Below are 27865 nucleotides of genomic sequence, written 5' to 3' on the forward strand. Positions count from 1 at the left end.
GCCCAAACTGACAAAGACATAACCCATATGAACAGAAGGTCTTTAGAGTCCTCAATAATTTTGACGCACATAAAGGTCCTGAGACCAAAAATTTTGCGACCAACTACAATAGACTTTTTAAATTATCTTCAGTGTCTCCTCACCAAGAACAAGGCAAGGAATGGGCTAAATTTTTCTAGCCAAGTTTGTGGTAAGTTGCTATATACACAATTTTATTGATCATAGGCAAAGGCCTACTGTAGAAAGAAGTCTACCCACGCAGCGACAGCAAGTCTGGTGGACTGTAGCACAAGGAGTTCCATTTAATTTTGCATCTTACACTTTGTTTTAAAAAAAGTTAAATGGTTGAGGTTGCTTATAACAGCTGACTTTAAACCAAAAGCCATCTCCGTATGAATACAAAGTAAACTGATATTCAGAGTGACTGCTCTATGACCACAGAGATACTTGTCACCTGTGAGGCTCAGTTTTATGAGGCATTTTGTGTAGGCTGTAATCCCAGTTATCCAATCAAACACTGTGTGTTGCTGTGACAGTGTTTTACAGATATGATTAAAGTCCATAATCAGCTGACTTTAAGGGAGATTATTCTGGATGACCTGGGCAGGCTTGGTTTAATCAGTTGAATGGCCTTCGAAGCAGAAGTGAAACTTCCCAGAAGAAGAAATTCCATCTGTGGGCAGCAGTTTCAGCTCATGCCTGAGAGTTCCAGCCTGCCCTTCCCGATGGCCTACCCTATGGACTTGCCTAACTGGCCTCCATGGTCACATGAGCCAATACCTTGCCATAAGTCCTGGTTTTGTTTCTCTGGTTGAACTCCGACTCATACACTACCCTTGGGGAAACAAATGGGTGATAGGGTTTATGCTACCACTTTTAAATAGCATCGTAATGTTTCTAAGAAAACATACCCCAAAGTGTTTAGCCATGACTTAAACATCAAAGAATAAAGATTGCACCCCAAAAAATAGGACAGTTTATGAGTATCATTGGCTCATTAGTGGCCTCTGGTGTGGCATGTACACATTCTAGGGATAGGCAAGGAAATCCATTAAGATGTGGAAAGAAGATATTGGAATTTACACAGAGTGGAGGGTTATTTATAAAGGAGAAATTAAGCTTCCTCTTATTTAATATCAGATCAACACCAACACCTTTATTCCCATCCATTCATATGGCAATCACATGTCATCTGTGTAAGTGAATACGGGAGCTACTATACTATCAGGCAAAGAAAGTGTGAAGAATTTCATCCTTATAAGATGTCAGCAGGGAGGAGCTAGTCTACTGAATGCAGAGGAGGACAGGCCTGAAGCATCCAGGATGATTTTGATTATCCGTGAGAAAGGAAATTTTAAACACAAAATGAGTTCTCAAAGGAGATAGTGAAATCGTTTATGAAAGATTTTAAGTACAAGTGAACTTTAAGGCTCTTTTAAATCTTGTAGATGAAGCACTGTGGTATTTTCCATTTTAGATTTTTCTTTCTCCCAGAATACATGGTGTTAAGTTCCAGAATCTCTTTAGCCAAGTGAATAATAACAAAAAAAAGGGAGGCTGCTATTTCCTTTTCTAAAAAGTTAGTAAATGTACAACTATTTCTTTTTAAAAATTTATCAAAGAATTCAGTGAATTCAGTAGAACAGGCATTGCCTCTCTTTGGGTGTGCAGTAAATAGTTGCTGAATTTCATTGGTTGAAATAACTGGTAAACACGGTCCACACCAGAGCAGAGTTGTGTGGGTTACTAAAACATCTGCAAACGTCCTGTCCGTTAAAGAGCACTAGCTAATAAACACTGAGAAATAAGATAACACTTCTCCTATAACTGCACTATTCCTGTGTGTTTCATATTTAATTGTAAGACGTGCTGTTTGAATCTGTTCTTTGTGATATCAGGAACGAATTGTTACACTATTATCTCTCTAAGATTGATTGAAAATTGCCTAAAGCTATTTGTTTCTTTTGGACTCCTATGAATCCAGCTACCAAGAAAAGTGCTGCCTCTGCCCTGAAATCACAAGGCCACAGCGGATCCCAGATATAAAGAAACAGTGAAACCTGCTGAGGAGACTACCATTCAGGATAAGACACTATAGTGTGTCTCTTATACTAGACAAAATCGTGGGTCGTTTTCCTTTTCAGTTGGAGGCAAACTGGACCTTAAAAAGCACTGATATCCAACAATAAAAAGACAAATAATCCAATTTTTAAATGGGCAAAGGGTTTTTTTAATAGAAATATTTTTATTTCAAAACAAAAACATCAAAATCTTAAGAAGTCTAAGAGTTCTATAAAATTACTTCAAAAAACATCATGTATATTTTGTATTGCCACAATATAATATCACTAAACATGTTTGCCCTCAAATACGATTATCAGGTAGTCAGTACAAACAGTAGCCATTCTAACCTTAAGGGGTTTTTTTTTCCAGCTTTAATGAGGAATAATTGACAAATATAATTGTATATATTTAAGGTATACAATGTGATGATTTGATATACATATACATTGTGAAATGATTACCAAAATAAGACAATTAACACATCTATCACCTCACATAATTAACTCTGTATGTGTGGTAAGAAGACTTAAGATATATTCTCAGCAAGTTTCAGTATACAATACTATATTATTAACTATGGTCATCATGCTGTACATACTCATAACTGAAAGTCTGTAAACTTTGACATATATCTCCCATCTGAGGAAGATAAGTGACCAATAAGCACATGAAAAGATGATCAACAGCATTAGTCACTCGGGAAATGTAAATCAAAACCATCAAAACCCTAATGAAGAGGTTGGTGGAGGGGGAGAGAGGAATGAATAAGCAGAGCCCAGAGGATTTTTAGGGCAGTGAAACAATTCTGTATGATGGCTACAATGGTGGATACATGCTACTATTTATTGTCAAAACCTGTATAGAGTCTACACCACCAAGAGTGAACCCTAATGTAAACTATGGACCTTGAGTGATAACGATGTGACAAAATAGGTTCATCAGTTGTAACAAGTTACAAATTTACCACTTTGATGTGTGATATTGATAGTGGGAGACTTGGGGGTAGGTGGAGATGGGTGGGAGGTTTCTGAGAACACTGTACGTGCTGCTCAATTTTTCTGTGAACCTAAAATGGCTTTAAAAAATGAACTCTATTAAAAAAAAAGACACACAATGAAATATCATTTCACACCCACTAGGATGACTATAATCAAAACAATGACAACTTTGGGCAAGGAAATGGGAAATTGGAAGCCTCATATAGTGCTGGTGGGAATGTAAAATGGTATAGCCACTTTGGAAAACAGTTTGTCCATTTCTTAAAAAGTTAAACATACACTTACCAGCTATGCAACTCCTAAGTGTTTACTGAAAAGAAAACATATATCCATACAATGATTTGAATGTGAATAATTTGGCAGTTCTGCAAATTGTTAAACATAGAGTTACCATATGACCCAGCAATTCCATTCCTAGGAATATTAGTCATCTAGGGCTGCCATAACAAAATACCACAGTCTGGGTGGCTTAAACAACAGGAATTTTATCCTCACAGTTCTGGTGGCTAGAGGTTGAAGATCAAGGTGTCCTCACATGGTCTCTCCTCCGTGTGCATCCACCCCTAGTGTCTCTCTTCTTATAAAGACACAAGTCATATTGAATTAGGGCCCCCACCCTAAAACTTGTTCTTATCAGCATTATTTACAATATACAAAAGTGGAAACAACACAAATGTCGGTCAGATGATACATGGATAAACAAAATGTATATATTTACAATAGAATATTATTTGGACACAGTAAAGAAAAAATGTACTGAGACATGCTACAAAAGGATGGATCCTGAAAACATGCTAAGTGAAAGAAACCAGTAGTAAAAAATACTATATGCTCCTATTTATATGAAATGTCTAGAATAGTCAAATCTATAGAATCAAAAAAGTACATTAGTGGTTGCCTAGGTCTGGGGGTGCTGGGGTATGTGGAGTGACTGCTAAGGGGCATGAGGTTTCTTTATGGCATGATGAAAATATTTTAGACTTAGACTGTAGTGATAGTTACACAATTCTGTGAGTATACTTAAAAAATTGAATTGTACACTTCAGATGGCTGGGTTTTATGGTATATGAATTATATCTCAATAAAAACATTTTAAAACATTTTTTAACACAGCACAAGGGTTTTTTGGTTTTTTAAAAGTCATTTGGCATGCAAAAGCTTTAGAAGAGCCTATTCTAGATTAAAATGAGACAGATGGTCTTCAAAATATCAGGCATATTTTGTTGAGAATATTGTACTGGGGGCCTGTGAATCTCATTGATATCTGGCAGCCACAGTTAAAATGTGTGTGTGTGGAGCATCTGGAATAGCTAGCTGTAACTGACACTCAACTGAATAGATAGCCATGGGATTGGAATGAATAAAGAATGCATAGATAGGGCTTCCCTGGTGGCGCAGTGGTTGAGAGTCCGCCTGCCGATGCAGGGGACACGGGTTCGTGCCCCAGTCCGGGAAGATCCCACATGCCGCGGAGCGGCTGGGCCCGTGAACCATGGCCACCGAGCTTGCGCGTCCGGAGCCTGTGCTCTGCAACGGCAGAGGCCACAACAGTGAGAGGCCCGCGTACCGCAAAAAAAAAAAAAAAAAATGCATAGTTAAAGTTCTTAGACATGAAACAAAGGTGACTATCATCTTTCAAAGACTCGTTAACCCTCACGATATTCTTAGTACAGCCTTAATTTGGCACACTTGCCAGTTTCCAATAAAGAATCATATGGTCTTCCAACTCAGCTAATGACTGTAAATCTTATAACTTCAACCTAGTGGGTTCTTCCCATCCTAGAGACGCAATATAGTGCCAATCTTCCTTTGACACTCAAATATTGAGTTGAACGATTGAACTGTAAGGCTCAGCTAAAGGAATGCATTTGTGATGTGAGCTGTGGAATGAGCTATGAGCAACGGCATGAGTCAGAGATTCTCAACCTTAGCATTACTGACTTACATTTTGGGCTAGATAACTCTTGTGCGGAATGTCCTTTGCTCCATAAGATGTTTAGCTGTATCTCTGGCCTCTACTCATGAGATGCTATTAGCATACCCCACCCCCAAAATGACAACCAAAAATGCTCCCAGGCATAAGCAAATATCTCTGGGGGGTACAAAATTGAGAACAATAAGTCAAGAAATACTTAATCATTTTCCATGGTAATAACACAGACCATGTATCAAAAGGAAAATTCCATATATTTGACTTTTACTTCACTAGTATAAGCTCTGTTGGTTTGTAATATTAAGAATATTGTGTAATAAGTGGTGTCACTGATCTTACAAATTTAGGTGACCATATTATTTGCCAAGGATATTTGGAAGATTGTCATATTTTGCTCTTAAATTTGAATCTGATGTTGAACGGCCAGCGCGGAGCCTCAGAAAGAATTATATTTGTATTATAGTAAAAGACTACCCTTGGACACATAAATGGAAACATTTCAAAGCAATTGAAATGTAATTGTATAATTAACTTTGCCATGTAGCAAAAGATTTGCTATCCACTGACAGAGAATTTGCAAATACACTCGATGTCTTTATCATTATGGACACCAGCTCATCATGGCAGAACTCACCTTCATTGTCCTTCAAGCCTATCAATTAAATCATCTAAGAAAAAAGGATGTAATCTTGTAAGTTTTGATAGCGTCTGTCCACACATTTGAATATGTCATAACATTAATATAATATCACTCTGTGACATTAGTTTTCCCACTGAAAAGTCTTCACCTGCCTCAAGAGGACCATAAGTAGACCTGATGCCTCTGCCTTTAAGAAGCTGGGGTTAAATGGTTCCTAACTTTCTTCCATCCTCCCTCCCTTCTTCCTTACCTCCTTCCTTCCTTCTGCCTTCCTTCCTTTCTTCCTCCCTCTTTCCCTCCCTCCTTCCCTCCCTCCTTTAATCAGCACCACTGAGACACTAAAGCTAGCATCCCCACCCACCCTTTGCAATTATTCTACAGGGAACCATGGACAAGCTATCCTCTCCTATGTGCAGAATGGGAGGCTTTACCAAGAACCGGCCCCAGAGTTCAAGTCCATGATATTGGCTACAGATATTCACTAAAGGAATATAAGCTTATAGAAGGAAAGTCTTCTCCCAAAACTTTCAAAAAATGAAATGAATTTGTTAATTGGAATTTTCATTAACTAATGGTATAAGAATAAAGCTACTGGCTGTTTTTTTTCAGTATCTCATTAAATGGCACTCCATCTTTCCCTTACTTAAGACAAAGATCTTTTTCTTCTCTCATCCTTCACATCTAATCCATCACTCCACCTTCAAAATACATCTGGACTCTAACTACTTTTCATCACCTCCACAGCTGCCACCTAGCCCCTGCCATACTCACTCTTAACTGGATTATTTGACAGCTTCCTAGAGCATTTTCCCAACACAGCCACCAATGTGATCATTTTAACATATATGACAGATAATGTCCTAGCTCTGTGCAAAATTCTCTCATGGTTATTCAACTCAGAGAGAAACCTAATCCTCATGAAGGCTGGAAGGCCCCAGCCGATCTGAGCCCCTGCCACCTCTCTGTCCTCAAGTCCCACACTGCCCCTCTATCCTTCTGTTCCATCCTCAGGGTGCTTCTTGTACCTGGAGCATTCTCAAGCATGCTTTCTCAGGGCCTTTGAAATGACTGTTCCCCCAGGTACTCGCATGGCCCACTGTCTCACTTCCTTTGAGCCTCTGCTCCAATGTCAGCTTATCAGTGAGGCTGACTTGAGAATTCTACACAAAATTGCACCCTTCCCTTCTACCACGTCATTCTATCCCCCTTATTGCTTTATTTTCTCTAAGCTCTTATCACCATCTGACATATATTCATTTTATACATTTTCTCCATCTTCCTCAATAGAAAATCAACTCCATAAGAGCTGAAATTTTATTTTGTTTACCTCTATAGCCCATTACCTGGTAAAAAGATCAACAGATACTTGTTGAAAGCTTGAATGAATAAAAATATCCTTACCCCCAAGATCAAGTGGGATTCATCCAAGGTTTACAAGGCTGGTTCTACATTCAAAAATCAATTAATGTAGTCCAACACATCAACAGGCTAAAGAAAAATCACATGATTATATCTAGATGCCTAAAAAGCATTTGACAAATTCCAACACCCATTTATGATAAAAACTCTCAACAAACTAGGAATTGAAGGGAATTTCCTCAACTTGACAAAGAATATCTACAAAAAACCTATAGCTAACATCATACTTAATGGTGAGAAACTCAAAGTTTTCCTACTAAAATCTGGAACAGGTCAAGGATATGCTCTCTCACCACAGCTTATCAACATCATACTGGAAGTTCTAGCTAATGAAATAAGACAAGAAACGGAAATAAAATATATACAGATTTAGGTATAAATCTAACAAAATATATACAAAATCCATATGAAGAAAATGACAAAACTCTGATGAATGAAATCAAAGAGCTACTAAATAAAGAGATAGTCCATGTTCATGGATAAGAAGGCACAATATTGTCAAATTGTCCGTTCTTTCCAACCAGATCTATAGGTTCAATGCAATCCTAATCAAACTTCCAGAAAGCCATTTTATGGATATTGACAAACCGATTCACTTAACTGGCATTTCCTCTGAAAGGCAGATATGATGGTGTCCTTCAGTCTCTCACAGTGGTAAAACTTAGAAATGTCATGAGGACTTTCTGTAGTGTGTCATTCCCAGATTCCTGTTAAGGAATTTTGTCTGAAGATACACCCCCTACCAGAAAATTTCCTCATTTCAAGTCCTTTATTTAAATTTGCTTCACCTATGAAGCAACTTAATTTTATCATCTGTAGATTTCTGACTTTAAATAGAAATCAAGTTAACCAAGAAGAAAGTACAAATGCCAGTCATGTCTTATTTTTTAATCCACATTTGCATCAGGCCTAACAGGGGTTCAGTATCCTGATCTGTCTTATTCTTTGGCTAGGAATGTCCTATATCATTGGTTCTCAAACTATAACACTATAGCCTTCATCAAAATCCCCTGGAGGGCTTGTTAAAACACAGAATGCTGGGCCCTGCCCCTAAAGTTTCTGATGCAGTAGGTTTGGGTGGGGCCCAATAATTTCTAATAAGTTCCCAAATGATGCTGGTCCTACTGGTACAGGGACCACACTTTGAGTACTGCTGCTCAGTGTGTGCAGTGCCTACAGTATCTCTCCAATGGTGTGTCTCCTTTTTAATTATGAAGACCTTAAGTTGGTCAGAAATATGATGTGTCAATGTTCCAGCGCTCTATCATGTTATATGATATTGAAATAGAAAGACAAGCTGCATTTGTCTGCCATCCACTTAGAAGGATCAATGCATTGATCTTTCATTGCCACCAAATGAAGTACAACTTCAAAGTGTCTGAAGAATCAACTATAAATAGGATGTAAGAAGTAGAGTAAGACAACTGTCATATGCCTCGGGGCAAATACATTTGCCATTTAAGTGCAGGCTTCCCTGGAGAAACACTGAGTGAATGTTAGCGTACTTATGTCAGAAACCTATAATATGAATTCCTTCACAGCACAGTAAGAAGAATCTTTAAGCATGGCTGCAAATTAGCTATGCTGTAATAATTTTGTATAAAGATTTCTCTTAAGATTAGCAGCTAAATAACACATGCTACCAGTAGATTGTGTTTTGACCTGCAACATTGTCTTATGCAGAAATCAATGAAATCATCATCTGTTCCAAAGATTTGATTCAGACGTTTTTGTTGTTGTTGTTGTTAATGTTGCTGTTGTTTTTACAAAGAATTTCCAGCCCTATATAAAATAGGTTTATTTGAAATACATAAATGTGGGGATTTTCCTCCTTGTATAGATATTCTGGGCTGAAAGGGCGATATGCTCCATTCTCTCCTCAGCTGGTGGAGGCTACCACTTTAACAGGGGGAACCACGGCAATCTGTAAAAGTCCAATCCTGTATGGTCAACCAAGAATACATACTATGCATTTTTAAATTGCCTTCAAGTCAGTTAATGGCTTGGAGAACAGGTAACAGATACTTTTATTGTCTAAATATAAATCTATTAAGCTCAACGTTAGTTTTATTTGTTGAAAGTTAGAATTAACCTATGAAAAATAAAGAAAGTGAGGGGAAGAGATTTATCCTCTTTTTGAATATCTATTGTGACAAGCACCGTTCAGGTATTGTAATTACCTAGAAGCATTCTTTCTAGGTAAAGAATGTTAAGGAGTAATTGAGGCTAAGCAGCACAGAAAATTAGGTTCTCTGGATAGGAATTCACATTCCTTTGAAAGAGCCTGATCATTTAGTGATACCTGTAGCTCCTCAGAAATATCAGGCTCTTCTAAGAATGATACTATATATTAACAACTGCTTTCTGTAAGGTCGAATCTTAAACGGCACCGCGAAACAGAGGAAAGCTTCAAGTGAGCTTTATTGGGGAGCGCTCCCAGGCGAGGTTCACTGGTCCGAGAGAAAGGGGCCAGAGAAGTCGCGCCCGGGCGAGGGTTGGGCAAGATTTTATAGGGGAAGAAGGGAAAGGGGTGTGGTGAATCTGGGAGGGCGCAGGGTATTCCTTATTTGGTGGTCTTTTCGGGGATCCTGGGGGACCGTTAGTCCCGCCCCTCGAAAGGCGGGAAGGCTGGGCTGGGTTCAAAGTCCCCAGGTCAGTTCCTGGAACTAGGTGGTCCGGATTGTCTCCAGGGCAGTTTCTGGAACTGGGTGGTCCGGAGAATTTCGGTCTGATGCAACCTGTGAATCTGATTGTGTTCCCCTGCCTCGGGCCAGTTGGCCTTACATCCCGACATCTTTGGTGTAATGGGGCTGCGTTCTGATCTCTGGCTACTTCATGCTGAATGGGGGCGTCGAAAGGGGAGTCGGGCGACCAGAGGTCCGAGGCTTAGGGGACACCAGTGGGGGGTTCTGTAGGAAGCAAGGTGTAAGGACCGAGGAGCATTTGGTTTGTGGCCACCCGAGAGACTTCCTCCATGCGCCTGCGAAGGAACCTAAGAAAACAGGGAGCAAACGTGAGCAAGATACAGATGAGAATTAAGGGGACTAAGGTTGGTGTTAACCAGGTATAGAGGGTGGATCGCCGCCAATCGGGAATTGGGGAGGCGGACTGTTGGTGTTTGCGTTGGAGTTCTTCTCTTAAGCGATGGAGGGCTTTTACGTTGTCTTCGACGAGTCCTGTTTCATTGATGTAATAGCAGCATTCCTCCTGTAGGAAGAGGCAGGTACCTCCTTTGTCGGCCGTCAGGAGATCCAGGGCTCGTCGATTCTGGAGAGCGACTCGGGCTATGGAGGTGATTTGGCGCTGGAGAGAGGAGATGGAGCCCGCGGAGGCTTCAATGGCTAGCTGGAGTTTATGTTCTAAGTCGCGGGATGTTGAAACACTATGTGTTAGAGCTCCCCCCCGAGGCCTGCCGCGACCAGAGGAAGAAAGATAGCTCTTTTTCGTCGGGTAAAGGGCGGCGTGATTAGCGAGGAAAATTCGGCTTGGCTATACAGTGTGAGTTGTGGGACGAGAGTAACAGGGATACATGGGAAGGGGGAGGAAGAACTGATCTCTTTTGTGAGGGAACCATTGCACCACAAAAACATGCCTGGTGGTGCTTCAACTGATGTGTTTACCGTGAGGGATGAGTTGCAAAGAAACCCAGTATCAGCTAGATTTGGGCAGCTGCCGTAACAGATGGTGAGATTTTTCGAATCAAGGAGGCAGGAGGGAAGCCGGGTTCGGGCGAGGGGAGAGATCAAGAGAAATAGCTGGGTTTTCAATGAATAGTAGGTGGAACTCCTGGATGCGGGAGGGGCCCAGGAGGGAGAGTTGTGGCCTAGGAGGTCGGCCAGCCAGTGGGAGGAAAACACGGTTAGTGGGTGGGCCAGAGTCAGTTTGAGTGTTTGTTTGATCAGTTCGGCTGCCGCTGCTAGCGCCCGAAGGCATAGTTGCCATCCCCGAATGGCTGGGTCTAGCTGTTTGGAGAGGTAAGCCACGGGGCGGTAGGAAGGCCCTACAGGCTGGGCAAGGAGTCCAGTGGCTGTTCCGGCCTGTTCATCCACAAAAAGGTGAAAAGGTCGGTTTGGGTTGGGCAGAGAAAGGGGAGAAGATATCAGAGCGTTACGGAGGGTGAGAAAGGCCTGCCGAACGGCGGAAGGAGAGGTGAGGGGTCCTTGAGGGGTTTCTTTAGCGGCTAGATATAAGGGTTTAGCGAGGAGAGCAAAGTTAGGGATCCAGTGTCGGAAAAATCCTATAAGGCCCCAAAAGGAGAGAATTTGTTCCGCTGTTTCCGGAGGCTGGAGTTCACGGATAATCCGGGTGCGATCGGCTGTTAGACCTTTTGTGGTAGGGGTAAGGTGGAGCCCCAGGTAGGTTACAGAAGATACAGATAACTGAGCCTTGGCTGGGGAGACCCGATAACCGCGAGAGCCAAGGTAATTGAGGAGATCTGCAGTATGTTGAGAGGCTGAGAGATGGGCTACAAAGGAGGAGGTCATCTACATATTGAAGGAGTGTGCTGGGGGTAAGGGAACAGGAAGTGAGGTCCCGTGCGAGCGCCTGACCAAAGAGGTGAGGACTGTCGCGGAAGCCCTGGGGAAGAACTGTCCAGGTGAGCTGACTGGAAGTATGAGTATCCGGATCTGTCCAGGTAAAGGCAAAGAGGAAATAGGAGTCGGGATGTAGGGGGATAGTGGAAAAGGCATCTTTGAGATCCAGAACCATAAAGTGGGTTGTGGATGGGGGGATATGGGAGAGCAAGGTGTATGGGTTTGGTACTACTGGGTGGAGAGGAATTATGGCCTCATTGATTATTCAGAGGTCCTGGACCAGGCGATAATCCCCAGAGGCCTTGCGGACAGGCAGGATGGGGGTGTTGCAGGGAGAGTCAGTGGGGATAAGGAGTCCCTGGTTTAGGAGTCTGGTGATAATAGGTTGTAGGCCCCTAAGGTGAGTCTCAGAGATGGGAAACTGGGGCCTTGATGGAAATTTGGAGGGGTCCTTTAGGCGGATGAGGACGGGGGAATGGTGTGTTGCTATTATGGGCTTAGAAGTTTCCCAGACTTGGGGATTGATTGGGTTCGGTGTGATTGGAAGAGGGGGATAGGAGGGGGAGGGTTCTAGAGACAAGCCGAGAAGAGGAAGCAGGAGTTGGGAGGAGGGGACCTGAGGGTCAAGTCTAACCAGCTGGAGGGAGGCCCCTAAGTGGAAAAGGACATCTCGGCCTAGCAAGGGAACTGGGCAGGATGGTATGACTAAGAAGGAATGAGTAAAAGGGAGTCCTTCGATATGACATGGGAGTGGACCGGTCTGGAGTGGGAAGGATGGTTTGCCATCAATACCCATGACCGAGATCTGGGAAGGAGAAACTGGCCCGGAATAAGTAGGCAGGACCGAATAGGTAGCCCCCGTGTCCACCAGAAATGAGATGGACTTACCTGCTACCTGTAGCGTTACCCTGGGCTCGGTGAGGGTGATGGGGGTCTAAGAGTCCGGGCGTCGTCAGCCAAACCCAGCAGTTCGAGTGGTAATGCCGTTGGGTCGGCCTGCCCCCCGCGCGGAGACGCTGAGGGAGGGCCAGTCGTAGGGCAGTCACTCTTCCAGTGGCCCGTTAGCCCGCAGCTGGGACAGGGCTTAGAAGGAGGTCGGGGATTGGGACATTGGCAAGCCTGTATTTGGAGATAGGGTCCTTAGAGAGGTAATTAAGGTATAATGAGGTCATATGTGTTGGTCGTAATTCAATATTCCTGACGTCCTTAAAAGAAAAGGAGATTGAGACACAGACACAACCATGCACAGAAGGAAGACCAGGTGAAGACACAGGGGGCGATGTATCTATAAGCTAAGGAGAGAGGCCTCAGAAGAAGTCAACCCTGCTGACACTTTTATCTTGAAAATCTAGTCTCCAAAACAGTGAGAAAATAAAATTGTGTTGTTTAAGTTACTCAGTCTGACCACAAATGCGGTGGCTTAAAACAGTAGAAATGGATTCTTTCCAGGTCTGGAAGCCAGAAGTTTGAAATCAACTTCACTGGCATGGAATCAAGATGTTGGCAGGGCTGTACTCTCCCGGGAAGCTCTGGGGGAAAATCCCTTCCTTGTCTCTTCCAGCTTCTGGGGCTTCTGGCATTCCTTGGCTTATGGCTGCATCACTCCAAGCTGTGCCTTTGTGATCATGTGCCTTTACCTCTTCTGTCTGTGTCTTCCCTTTACCTCTCTTTTATACTGATACTTGTAATTGCATTCAGGGCCCACCAGGTTAATCCAGATAATCTCCCCTTGTCATAACCCTTCACTTAGTTACTTTTATAAAGACCCTTTTCCCATATAAGGTACAAGTTACAGGTTCCAGGGGTTAGGACCAGCATCGTTGGGAGCCATTATTCAGCCTAATGGGGGGGATGCATTCAGACACTCACTGAGCGAACACAAGTTGCCTTCTTGTTACCCTTGCATTAGTGATGCTTAATGAACAAGATGTTCAGTGTACCTGCTCATGTTGAGATCAGGGAGAGATGAAGAGTGGAAAAGAGAACACTGAGACTTAAAAACCGTTGCAGAATATTTCTATAGTGACTTCAGCTTTGAGCTTTAGCCTCCTATTTTAAAGTGTTAAAGTTTATATTTTGGAATGGAAATAAGTAATTTGAATGTAAAAGTAGGATACAGATCCAGCCAGTAAGTGTCGGCAGTCTTTTACTGTTGCACCCAGTCTTGCTATTCAGTATAGGACTTTGCATACCAGAAATCGTGCTCTTTCCCCTCTGCCTATCCTCCCATCTCAGAGGCACAGAATGACAGGTGACTGTGTGTTAGAACAGCTCACGTTTGTGTGGGAACAGCACTTTTGACCTCTGAATCTCTGGTGGCAAAGGGCCCAGAAAGGAAGAGGCAACTCTGAGACTCCTTTAACCCTTTTCTGTCACCTGTGGCCTCTTCCTGGGAATCAGAAACCACCAGGTGTGTCCGTGTCCCCATTTGCCCAGCACGTGAGCTTTGTTCCTTTGACTCCTCGAATGCTACCTAAGGTGAACCCTCTACCACTTTCAAGAGGAGGTCAGTGGTTGCTGGCTCCTGGGCTGCCAACAACGTCTGATAATAATAATAATGCCTCCTATTTAGTTTAGTATTTGATACCAAAGGGCACTTTGGGGCAGGTTCTGCCTTCCAGATACTGGAAATACAAAGGCAGAGAAGACACATTTTCAGCCCTTAGGCATCATTTCAACCCAGTTAATTATAACTCATTCAAGCCCAAAAACTCAAGGAGGAGGATGAGAGAGGTATTACTATGCTCATTCTCCAAATGAGGGAGCTTAGGGTTAAAAGCTTATCTAAAATAAAAAAAAAAAAAGTAAAATTGTGACTTTTATACAGACATAAGAATGGACATGCATTAAAGATTTTGTTTAAATCATTCAGTGTGGGAACCAGGCAGATGTTAAAGCTGGTTCAGAAAAGAAGTCAAGGGAACCCCCTGGCGGTCCAGTGGTTAAGACTCTGCGCTCTCACTGCCCAAGGGCCTGGGTTCAATCCCTAGCTGGGGAACTAAAATCCTGCAAGCTGCATGGCCAAAAAAGAAAGTCTAGAAGCACATATTTGTGTGGAACAAAGGAAGGAAGGTTGAAGTGAACTGTAGATGGAAGCACAACTGTTCCCACCTCACCCCCTTTCACCCCCCTACGTTGGTGGCAGAGGGAGACTGAAGGAAGTCAATAGAACTCATACCAGACAGGACAGAATTTGTATGCCTGCTACTTACAGCATACAGAGTAGTAAAATTGCTCCCATGGAATCAAAATCAAATAAATCAAGGATATGTAGACATACACAGGGTTTCCCAAATAGGGCCTGCATGTGAATCTTAGACTCCCTGGCACCAAGTTAGAGACCTGTTCTACACAATCAGGCCTGCTTTGTCTCGAAATGCTCATTGAAGCAGCCAATGTAGCAAGATGCAGCCGAACCCAACTCTTGGGGAGACTGCCCAGACTCTCCTCATACCAGGACACAACTCCCCGGAGGGAAGCCAGCTTTGGAATTTGCTCAGACATCCACTGCTTCTCACTGCGGTTGGAATGACAGCTTGAATTAGATTGAAAAGTAACCATTTGTTTCCTTCCAAATTCAGATGGGAAGCGCATAAGAGGGGTCAAAGGTACCAAAATGTGAACTCAGAAAGGGGCTTAAGTCAGGGACGTGGGATGATCATAGCTGTGGGGAAGAAAGTAGTCAGCCCAGAATAATAAAACTATAGCAGTTTACAAAATTGTGGCAGTTTATGGTTCTGAACATTCCATACTGGAAATAAATAGAAAAGCATTAAAGTCTCAGATTATCTTTGTGTTTTAAATTTTATTTATTTGATATACTGGGCTGAAGAAAAGGACATTAACAAAAAGAAGATAGTGCCATCAACAACTTTGCCTACCACTAAAGACCTAAAAATGTGGCAACTCAAAAAGAAACAAATAATCATTTCAGTGTAAACTGTCTCAGAAATCTAGGTCATCATCAGACTTTGGTCTCTTTGGGCTTTTCACTTGGAAAGAATGCTGTGCCTTTTTTTTTTTTTTTTTTTTCCCGGTACGCGGGCCTCACTGTTGTGGCCTCTCCCGCTGTGGAGCACAGGCTCCGGACGCGCAGGCTCAGCGGCCATGGCTCACGGGCCCAGCTGCTCCGCGGCATGTGGGATCTTCCCGGACCGGCGCACGAACCCGTGTTCCCTGCATCGGCAGGCGGACTCTCAACCACTGCACCACCCCGGAAGCCCTGCTGTGCCTTTTTTAGAAAAGTTGTCTTTATGCTCTAAGCCTTTTAAAAACTTATTCATAAGCTAAATGACTTTAACTCTGCACCAGGTGGCAAAGTGCTGCCTTATTGCAAGAGGCTTTATTGTTTGTTCTGGGTTTTGTTTTGTTTTGTTGTAATTGTTGTTATTTTTACTTTAAAAAAATCTTCCATTTCTTTTTCAAGGATCTTTTTCAGCTTAAAAATGTTTGGCATAAGTAAAAATAGTGAGGGTTATTCAGTAATAAATGTCCTTATGGAATAAATGTGAAGACCCCCAAATTAAGGTCCAAAGCAAGGAAAGGTAAAAAATGAAGAGTAATGAAACAAGAAGATAGGATTTCAGACGACAGCCCTGAGGGATTTGTCTTAAATTATAGTCACGTAACAGCAAGAGAAGAAGAGGTAAATTAATCTGTCAACAAGATGTAAGAATCAACCACTCATACAAAGAAGTGCTTTGTAGCTTCGTGGAACCATTGCCAGACACTCTTATGATTCAAATTACTCACATGGATAAATAATAAGTAAAAAAGATTATCACGCAAGATTTTAACACAATCTGTTTAGCAAAAATACCCCAATAATACACCATGAGTAATTCTTCAATACCCTGTATCCTACTGACTGTAGGCCCTGCTTCCTGACAACTAGTCACTTAACGAGTCACTAAAGGCAGCAGGAAGCAGCAGCCAGAAGATGCTGCCTGTCAAAGTTACCTTTCTAAAAATACTTTGATCACGTCATCTCCCTACTTAAAAAACCTTTGCTAGCTCCTTGTTGACGGTGGAAATGTCCCAAACTCCTGAACAGGGTACAACTGTCCTTTATTAGCTGACCCAGCTCTACACATCCGGTCCCATCTCAGCCACTGCTATGACCTGTATTGTGCTCTCCCCCCAGATTTGTATGTTAAAGCCCTAATGAAACCCTCATTGTGATGGTATTTGGAGATGGGGCCTTTGGGAGGTAATTAGGGTTAGATGAGGTCATGATGTTGGGGCCCTCATGATGGGATTAGTGTCCTTATAGAAGAGGCACCCAGAGAGCTTGGCCCCCACCCTTCCTCTGCCAAAGCATGCACCAAGGAAAGCCCACGCGAGGACATAGTGAGAAGGCTGCCGTCTGCAAACCAGGAACAGAGCCCTTACCAGAAACTGAATCAGCTGGCTCCTTGATCTTGGACTTCCCAGCTTCCAGAACTGTGAGAAATAAATTTCTGCTGTATAAGCCACCAGTCTTTGGTATTTTGCCTTAGCAGCCCATGCAGACGAAGACAGCCACTTTCTCTTAACAAAATTCCAGGTACACTAAACTTGCTATCCCCTTAACACCTGAGTGCCTTGTCAATATACTGTTCTCTTTACCTAGAATGCTCTCCTAACCCTTCTCTGTCTTTTTAATAACAGGGGCTATTGCAAACCGACCACTTACCACTGTCATTTTCATCCAGATGGCTTATAATATTTGTTGCTTATTGAAGGGGCGACACCACTTAAACTCAGGGAATATATTACAATATATTAGCATCTATCCATGCATTTCTTTGGAAACATGGTCTTATATATCTACTTTTTTATGGCTGGTCTTGGTGAACTTACTTTAAACATGTTATTCTGAAGATTTCTTCTTTGGTTAACCTTTAATCAAAACTTCTGCATTCATTTTTATTATTTTCAAGCCCCACAGAAGTAGCTCTTCATCTAAAAAACCTTCACTCCTGGACTTCCCTGGTGGCACAGTGGTTGAGAGTCCGCCTGCCGATGCAGGGGACATGGGTTCGTGCCCCGGTCCGGGAAGATCCCACATGCCGCGGAGCGGCTGGGCCTGTGAGCCATGGCCGCTGAGCCTGCGCATCCGGAGCCTATGCTCTGCAACGGGAGAGGCCACAACAGTGAGAGGCCCACGTACCACAAAAAAAATAATAATAATAATAAGTAGTATACCATTTGAACAGTGTCATTTTTCTAAAGTACATATAGATCAACTAGAAAAATGCAAAAGCTAAGAGAAAATCGTATTTAATATGACAGGTTAATTAGGTGAGATGAAATTATTAGTCTTTTGCTGAATTCCAAGTCGGGATTAAAAAGTGATTGGACCTACGTTTTGTTTACGTCTGATCTTCTATAAGTACATGTACATACAAAAGCTGTCTGGGCAAAAATTTGGGGTTGCTTTTCATGCTTCTGAAGACTCCCATATTGTAATTTTTATACCACCAAGAGTATGAGATACATAACAGTCACAAGCACAATGATTAATATCAGATTTGCTTGTGATTATGCTATGAACTATATAGACATACAGGCAAATGAGAGGAGCAAAGTCAGGGTCAACCACAAGTAAGTTCATTTCTGTCAGCCCCGTCGTGAAGAACTGTGAAACCCAAACCACACAGCCCTGCAGGCCTCTGTTGCCAATAGTTGATTGCCTCGTCACACTGTCCTCCAGCATCAGTGTTTTGAGCCTTTAGATTTTCTGTAGTTCTGTGATGCATTTGTTGAGTACTGTAGGGGGAGGAAAGAACAGCAGAGGGTTGCTTTGTTCTTCAGCAGTTTCATTGAGGTATAATTCACATATAATAAACAGCACACACTTAAATTTTCAGTTTTATAAGTTTTAACATTGAAATAGCCCCATGAAACCATCACTATGGTCAAGACAGTGAGCATCTGCATTACCATTACCACGAAAAGTTTCTTCATGCATCTTTGTCATCTATCTCCTACTAAATCTTCCCAACAGATCTGTTTTTTGTCACTAGAGATTCATCACATTTTCTAGAGTTCTGTATGAATGGAATCAAACAGTGTGCACACTTTTTTTTTATGGAAGAGAAGACAATGAGGCAGACACGAAGAAGTTATCAATGAATGAAAGAGCAAGGTGAACTCAACATGATGTGTGGCAAGATCGGATGGCGTGCATTTCACAGAAGCAGTGGTTTTTGAAGGAGGACTAAAGAAGTGGCTTACAAGAGGCTATCTTCATGCTCTGAGGTTCTTGGGGTAAAAGCAATGGCTCCCATGTTGTTCTCTCTAAAGGAAACTATTTGTAAGGGAAGGTCCAGATTTCTATTAGGGCTGGAAGGTGAAGGGAAAGTTAGAGAAAAGGCATGGGATAAGGTATCTCACAGCTAATAGATTGTAAGTCCAGAGTGTACACACTTTTTTTTGTCTGGCTTCTTCCACTAAGCATAATTATTTGAAGATTCATCCATATTGTTACACGTATCAATGACTGAGGCAATCATAGGGCTCGCCTTACTTGTCTCGGAAGGATTACTCTCCGGCATTGCCTGATGTCTGCTGTCTAGAAAACCATTGTTGTATATATTTGATTTTATTGTTTGTTTGTTTCATACAGGAGAATAAATCCTGCCCTTGTTCTTCCATCTTGCCAAAAAGCAGAAGTCTCTGTCATAGAGTTTTACAGGAAAAAAAAAAAACATATCTTAAAATAGACTTAGTTTATTTAAATTCAAATGGTTATCAATTGACATACTATTTGCAGTGAAAACAAAAACAAAAATACTTCACTCAGAATATATCTTTTTTTTTTTTGCAGTACGCGGGCCTCTCACTGTTGTGGCCTCTCCCGTTGCGGAGCACAGGCTCCGGACGTGCAGGCTCAGCGGCCATGGCTCACGGGCCCAGCTGCTCTGCGGCATCAGACCGGGGCACGAACCTGTGTCCCCTGCATCGGCAGGCGGACTCTCAACCACTGCGCCACCAGGGAAGCCCCAAATTATATCTTAATGGAAGTTAATTGGCTGACATAGTAGGCAAAGAAAAATCCAATAAGAATCAGAATGACATCTTGGCAACTGACTAAATTAAAAGGCTAGTCTCTGAAACTTATACATTTTGCTATATAACCAAACCCACTGCTTATTGCTGAAAATTCTTATGATCAGAATTTTCTTTACATAAGATGCTTTTAATAAAATATTGACAAGCATATCTTTATGTATAACTTAGTGGAAGAAACCTTTATTCAATTACTGTTAAATAAATACATGTTTACTCTTAATCTATTGGTCTTGTAGTCAACTTGAAGAGTGGAGACAGGGGAGAAGCTGGAGCAGGGTTGGGGAGGGAGAAAAGGCTGCAGACAGAAAACAGCCAGTAATTTCATGTTAGACAGATGAAAAGAAAGAAAGAGAGAGACAGAGAGAGAGAGGAAGGAAGGAAGGAAGGAAGAGAGAAAATTTTTTAAAAAAGATTGATTTGTGAAAAAGCTGGCACAGTACCAGACCATAAACAAAATCCCTCCAGGGCAGATTGTACAAAAGGCATTTCACAAGTTAAACAATCCCCTAACCGTCAAGGTTGTGAAAGAGACCAGAGATAAAAAACGGAAGCAGTCTCTCTTCTTTCTGTATTGTTTAAGACAGAAATTCCCAGTATCTTTGAGTCTGAATCTCAATATCATCATGAGTTTGATTCCCTGATATGTTCTCCAACCCCCCATTCCTTCTAGAAGTGTGATATGCTATTTCTCATGAAATTAAAGGTAATTTTATTCCATCTTTTGATTTGATTAGGCTACCCCGTGGACTCTCCCCAAACAGAAAGTGAGGTCCATAGATTTAGAAGATGAGAGCTGCCTGGAAAGGAGCTGACCCATGCATGGTGGGCTTTCCCATTTACTCCCAACTTCTCTGCTGGGTTCCTAACTATATTTAAGTGTAATTCCACCCTGCCTGAGCTTTTCTAGGTAAAGACTGGTTTCTGGGTCAGAACCCTGGTCTGTGAATACCACTAAGTCCACTGGAAGATGTTTTGCACATATAGGCTTTGATAATTACAATTTGTCTTTTATTTGAACAGTTCTTAGCAAAAGACAGTTGGGTGCTTAAATATAAAAGAACAACAATACCTCCTTCTCATAGAGCAGCTTATGGTATTATTAAGAGAAATTTGGCCAACAGTGGAGAAAGCAAGAAAAGTTAGTGCCTGGTAACCAGAGGTCTGCACATGCTGTTTTGTCTTGAATAATTACTAACAGTGCCTCCTTTTACTCTCAGAAGTGTTCTGGTGTGAATGATAAAATATAAGGTCACTCTACAAACAACCCTACTAATATTTTAAGAGATACTCTTGCATTCTGTGGACATGGTTAAATACTGTGACATACACAAAAGCTCCTTGATAATAAGGGATTAGTGCAATTGCAATGAATCAAAAGTCTGAAAACATATCACAGGCATACTTTACTTTATCGCGCTTTGCAGATATTGCATTTTTTACACACTGAAGGTTTATGGCGATACATTCCACAAGAAATAATGAGTGTGTTGCTCTGCATGCAAAGAAAGTGGTTTCTTGAGGTGGAATCTGCTCCTGGTGAAGATGCTGGGAAGATTGTCGAAATGACAACAAAGGCTTTAAAATATTACATAAAATCAGTTGATAAAGGAGCGTGGGGTTGGAGATGATTGACTCCAATTTTGAAAGAAGTCCAACTGTGGGAAAAATGATATCAAAGAGCATTGCATGCTACCGAGAAGTTGTCCCTGAAAGGAAGAGTCAATCAATGCAGCAAACTTCAATTTTTGTTTTTAAGAAGTTGCTGCAGTCATCCCAGGCTTGAGCTGCCACCAGTCACCCTGATCAGTCAGCAGCTGTCCATATGGAGGCAAGACCCTCCACCAGCACGAAGCTTACTACTCCCTGAAGGCACAGATGATGGCTAGAATTTTTAAGCAATAAAGTATTTTTAAGTTAAGGTATGTATATTGTATTTTTAGACGTAATGCTGTTGCACACTTAACAGGCTACAGTCTAGTGTAAACACGATTATGTGCCCTGGGACATCAGAACATTCTTGTGACTCGTTTTATTGCAATACGTGTTTTATTGATGGTCTGGAACCCAACCTGCAATATCTCTGACGTGTGCCTGTAATTAATCAGTTATCTATTATTTTGTCCACATTTTCCACTTAACCTGCCTGTCCATCCCCCTGGGCCCTGGACAAGAGACAGTGTGCACACAGGTGCTCAGGGAAGACAGGGCTGTTTGGGAACCAGGGGAAAGGCTTGCACCAACCAGAGGAACTGGGAGAATATCAGCTCTGGGAAGGAACTCACATGTTTTTTTGAACCCAGAGGTCATTACAAAGTGATGAGTGCAGAGGGGAGGGAAGAGGTAATAGGAAATCACAAGTTGCCTTTGCCTGGTTCTGCTCCTGCCTGTTTTGTCACAGCCTGTGGCAAGGGGTGGGGAATTTAAAAGCACTTGTATTGCCTCGGTCAAGCTTAGAATATACTCCGCCCAACATCCCACCAACTGTCCAGGACAAACTCTTCCTCGTGTCCCCACTCCTGCTCCCTCCATTTGTTTACTTCCAAGAGTAGAAGGGAAGCTGCAGTGCAAGCATAAAGGTGAGCATCACCTGGGAAACAAGTTCCTGATAGAATGATGGCACCGTCAGTGGGTCTGTTCTGTTGTCTAAACTACAATTGGGACACTCATAGTCACAACTAAAACCCATCAGAATGTTTAAAACCATAATCATCACTTGAATTGCTGGGAGGAAAGAAAAGCATGCAATTAATAAACACTTGTTAACCCAAAGAAAAGAACATTGGTCAGTATTCATGCAATTACTTGCTCCATAGCAGAAATGCCTAATTTTTAAAATAAAATTTATTTCTGGCTTTAAACAAACTATTTCCTGTGGTGTTTAATACATAATAACACATTATGAAAGCAGATCAAGAACAAGGAAGTCTACTTGGCGTTACTCCTTGAGGCTATTCAGATTACACTGATCAAATAGGATAAAAAGTCAGTTGTACTAGTCGGGATTCTCCAGAGAGACAAAACCAACAGGAGACCTATGTATATTAAAAAAAATTTTTTATAAAAATATATTAAATTTCTATCTAATATATAACATTGTACATATATAATTTACCATACAAATTGTATCCATATGAAATATAGATAAGAAATTATATATATAATCTCTTCTGATATATATAACAGAAAGAGATTTATTTTAAGGAATTGCCTCACGCAATTTTGGAGGTTGGCAAGGCCAAAATCTGCAAAGTAGGCCAGCAAGATGGAGACCCAGGGAGGAGTTGCAGTTCAAGACCAAAGGCTATCTGCTGACTGACTTCCCTTTGTCCCTAAGAGGTCAGTCTTTTTCTATTAAGACCTTCAACTGATTGGATGCAGCCCACCCACATTAAAGAGAGTAATCTGCTATACCCAAAGTCTACTGATTTAAATGTTAATGCTTCATCTCTAAGCTAGTTCTACTTTGATCTTAACTTATGAAGTCCTGAGCTTCTGAGCCATTATTATCACAGATTTACCTCATACTCTTACATTAACCTAAAATATTTAAGGTGTTCCGTACAAACCATAGACCTCTGTAAATTTCTGTCATTGTTGCTGTCTGTTCTTAGAAATGTTCTTTGCCTTCTGGTTTTAGAGCTCTTTCTCTTCTATTTAGAATGACTATACCTATTGCACAAATTTTATTTCATGTAATCTTGCCTCAAACTCTTGAAAATGCAAATGTATTCATAGGGGAAGATAGCAGACACATATATAGGATCTTATTACAGAGTACTTGATAGTTTTATGCTACATAGTCCTCTTATAATGGAGTCACTTTTATTTTAAAAAATCCTCCCAGTGTATATAGTCTTCGGGTTTTTAGTATGCCTCCGTTCTTCATTCCTAAGGCAGTCAGGGAGGACAAGGGTCTGGGCAAGAGGGTCAGAGCCACAGGCAGAGGATCACCACCAAACCAGTGGACCAGGGCCAGCCTGGCTCGGGCCAGAGCAGGAGGCAGCAAGCAACAGCCACGCCAGAAAGAGCTGGCGCGGGAGCTAGGTCATGCAGCCAGAGGCAAACAGGCTGGGGGAGGTTAGAGCAGAGCAAGGCCTCTCAGAGCTCACGGGACAGAAGCTTGGCCCGGGCCCTGCCTTCTCCTGTGAGCAGGCATCTGTAAAGTGGTTGTATTTCAGGCACTGCCTCTAATTGCCTTGCTTTTCTCTCCTTGCCTCCAACACGTCTAAATGACAGTAAATTCCTGGATTTTCGCACCTTCAGCAGCTCATTCTGAATCTAAAGTTGCTGTTAATATTAATCAGATATTTAACTAATATTAATCAGGGCAAATTGCAGAAACTATCAGTAAGCAATTTGGACTGACTGACTTCTGCGAGAGATGTGGGATTTTTTTTTTAAGCTTATATGCCTCACTTCCAAACATGATCTTTTTCCTGTATTAAAACATAGTAAGTAGTTTCTTTCCTGTGTGGTTTATCGTAGAAGCCTTTTATGAAATGCTTTATTATTTAAATGGATTTATGAATGAAATGGGACACTTAAAGCCATTGTTCTCTAAATCACAAATACACTAAAACATTATTATAATCTGATGACTTTTTGAGGTGTCTTTCAATCTAAAATTAGAAACTAAACTACCTTTCTAATCGACTTCAATCTAGGCACCACTGTAAAAAATATGAAGAAAGTGTTTGGTTTGTTTCCCCTTCCAGGATCTACTTACCCCCACAATCACCATAGGTATCTTTCTCGTTCCACTGAACCCCCTTGTCCTTAACCCACAAATCCTTGATGCCTATAGAATGGATTTAGGACCTAGTTCTTCTTCTTTTTTTTTTTTTATAATTTCCTATTTTTCCATTTTTTTAATTTAATTAATTTATTTTTTTATTTTTGTCTGTGTTGGGTCTTCATTGCTGCACACGGGCTTTCTCTAGTTGCGGTGTGTGGGCTTCTCACGCAGTGGCTTCTCTTGTTGCAGAGCATGGGCTCTAGGCGTGCAGCTTTCAGTATTTGTGGCTCGCGGGCTCTAGAGCACAGGCTCAGTAGTTGTGGCTCACAGGCTTAGTTGCTCCGCGGCATGTGGGATCTTCCCGGCCCAGGGCTCGAACCCGTGTCCCCTGCATTGGCTGGTGGATTCTTTTTTTTTTTTTTTTTTTTTTTTGCGGTACGCGGGCCTCTCACTGTTGTGGCCTCTCCCGTTGCGGAGCACAGGCTCCAGATGCGCAGGCTCAGTGGCCATGGCTCACGGGCCCAGCCGCTCCGCGGCATGTGGGATCTTCCTGGACTGGGGCACGAACCCGTGTCCCCTGCATCGGCAGGCGGACTCTCAACCACTGTGCCACCAGGGAAGCCCGGCAGGTAGATTCTTAACCACTGTGCCACCAGGGAAGCCCTAGGACCTAGTTTTTAATCTTCTCATCACCAAAATCTCCCAAGTAGGTAATTCCTTTGCCTCTTCTCTCCATGTACAAAGTTTGAAACGCTGATTTCATTGCCATGCTGAGAAGATATAATTATCACTTATCAGTAAAGAAACTCGGTCTTTCATTAGCCTGTAAGGATACAATGTATAGGGGCTATACTGAGGTAGGGCATACTGGCCACCTCATTCGGAATTGCTGGTGGTGAGCTGCACAACTCCATAAAGAAAACCTTCTAAACACTCTGAAAAAAGAGGCATCAGTTCCACACAGTATGTTGCTCTTTTTCACGTGAAGTGCTGCCTCAAAATGGTACTGGTGTCAGACAGTTGGTTTGCTGAGTTCCAGCTGTTCTGATTCTGCACTGATTAACACCATGACCTTGGACAAGAATTCAGTGTCTGCATTTAGTGTCTTCATTTATAAAATGATGGGTTCATTTATAAAATGATGGGTTAATTATCTCTAAGGTCTAACTTATTTGCTTGTCTTGTTCCTGGAAGAGGACCAATACGGAATCAGCAGACCCCAGCTCTACTTTCTGTTCTGTGGTTCTGTGCTGTGAGACCTGGAGATCGAGCTCGATTGAATGCTGTTTGTTCCTATTTCCCCAAATGCTAAGCAGGGACAACTTGAGTTACTCATGAGATTGATAGTGAAGTTACAATAATTGGTCATAAAAACAGTTTGAAATAATTTAAAATGTATTATACAAATGTAAGGGGCTCTTCACTTAAAATTAGCTTAGTTTAGGGCTTCCCTGGTGGCTCAGTGGTTGAGCGTCTTCCTGCCGATGCAGGGGACATGGGTTCATGCTCTGGTCCGGGAAGATCCCACATGCCGCGGAGCAGCTGGGCCCGTGAGCCATGGCCGCTGAGCCTGCGCGTCCGGAGCCTGTGCTCCGCAAAGGGAGAGGCCACAACAGTGAGAGGCCCGCGTACTGCAAAAAAAAAAAAAAAAAAAAAAAAAATTAACCTAGTTTAATTGTACTTATCAAGGTGGATTCACCTGACATTTTTGGGGGGAAAGACTTGTCTCTGCTGGAAGAAAGCAGAGCAAAACAATGGTGTCTAAGTCAGGACTTCAAGGGAGGAAGCAAGAGCAGAGGGTGAAGGTAAGGATGTTTTTCCTGACCCAGTGTGTGGGCCAGTCCCAGCCCTTCTGGCTCAGGGCACCTGCTCTGAATGAACCAAAGTCTGGCTGAGGCTGGAATTTACTGTGGATATTTCCAGGTTTGCATGTGCCTCAGAGGCCCATAGGGAATGAAGAAGACTTTCTTGACCAGTTCCCTCTTCAGCCAATTCTTTTACCATCCAGCCCCTCCCATCCCTGATCCTGAGGTCCATATCTTCTCGGACATCTAGGACAAACTCAAGGATGCTTTAATGTTGCTGTTTATATTATGCCAAGCCAGGGCCCTCTTAACTATAAGCTTGTACAACAATTAGATCAGGTGCATTTACTTTGATGCACTTTGCATTATGGGCAACCCTGAATGTCCCTTGGTATCCATGCAGGAATGCTTCTAGGACCCTCTGTGAATACCAAAATGTGAGGATGCTCAAATTGCAGAGGCGGCCTGCTGCATCCACGGTTTCACATCTGCGTTGGATTAAACAAACCCCAGATCCTGTAGTACTGTATTTATTGAAAGAAATCTGCGTACAAGTGGACCCACGCAATTCAAACCCATGTTGTTCCATGGTTACCTGTATTTTCCTTCTGTCTCTTTCTAAAGCCTGCTTTCCTCTATTTCACGTTTATGTTCTTTAACAAACATTGAAAGCATTTAATCAAGTGTGGGAAGCAACTGAAAGTTATTCTAGTGCTGAGGCATCAGTAAGTTCTGTTTCTCCAAGGAACATTATTGTGTGACCTCACTAGGAAGGGGAGAGAGAGAAGCGTACACTGTCATGTTTCTCTGCATAAGATATGCGGAGCAGCAGGCAAGCAGAATCGGGGCGTGGCTAGTTTAACTCTGGACACAGATTAGGCACCTGAAAAAGATGATGAGGCATCTGAGTTGTGGTGATATAGGCTTTAATGAATGACCTATGTGGGCTTACTCTAGATCTTTCCATTTCAGTTTGGAAATGAAATTAAGCTTCTGATAAGTGAACTGCAAGTCAATTTAGGGTTAATTTAATTTTTTATGTGTGTTTGTTTTCAACATCTTGTTAATTAAATCACAGTGTGTGGTAGTCAGCTCCTAGACTCAGGTCCTGGCTCACAAATTGATTTTACCGTCCTTTCTACTTACAAAATATGGGTGATATGAAAATCCATAATGCCTTGGGGAACATAAAATGCCAGTGAAGCTAGTTCCAGGACTTCCATGAGAAGGATATCAAGGGTAATTCACTTGAGTTCTTCCTTTGTGTCCAGAAAGTCAATCAAACTTCTACACGGAACAAGACTTGCCCAGCAACGTCAAGGAAAATTTAGGAGGAGGTTGTCAGAATTGTACCCTATGCGGTTCTGATTATACCATACCTTAATGTGCAATTCATAGGAAAAAAAGAAACAGATGCAGACCTAGGCTTGGGATTGGGGAGAGAGTCCACAGGTGAAACAAATAGGATATAGACATAAACTTTCAGAGCTAAATTTGGAGGCTTCCACCTCTCTTTTTAATCCTTTCGCCATCCTGAGACCCTGAGACTCTCCTAGTTCCATGTTTCAGACCTTCTTTTTCAGACCTTCAACTGTCAATAATCCTTCTAAATAAAGTGCTGCCTAGTCCAGGGTTATTTATCTTTTAATAGGTGATTCTAGAAGACCTCATAATCAAGAAA

At 42.0% G+C, this 27865-nt stretch overlaps 2 protein-coding genes across 2 annotated transcripts in view; one reads left to right on the top strand and one right to left on the bottom strand.

Annotated features, from left to right (window-relative positions):
* Positions 1-4154, top strand: part of SHPRH (SNF2 histone linker PHD RING helicase) — an 89148-nt gene extending 84994 nt beyond the window's left edge. Inside the window, exon 30 of the mRNA XM_033405515.2 lies at positions 1985-4154. Coding sequence (XP_033261406.1) covers positions 1985-2057 — 73 coding nt within the window. The 3' untranslated portion in view covers positions 2058-4154. The remainder of the gene's footprint in view (positions 1-1984) is intronic.
* The window catches only part of UTRN (utrophin), a 1623662-nt gene that overhangs the window by 362596 nt on the left and 1233201 nt on the right, over positions 1-27865 (bottom strand). The window lies entirely within an intron of this gene.

Source organism: Orcinus orca, chromosome 12 (assembly GCF_937001465.1).
Source record: "Orcinus orca chromosome 12, mOrcOrc1.1, whole genome shotgun sequence".
In the NCBI taxonomy this organism is placed as follows: domain Eukaryota; kingdom Metazoa; phylum Chordata; class Mammalia; order Artiodactyla; family Delphinidae; genus Orcinus; species Orcinus orca.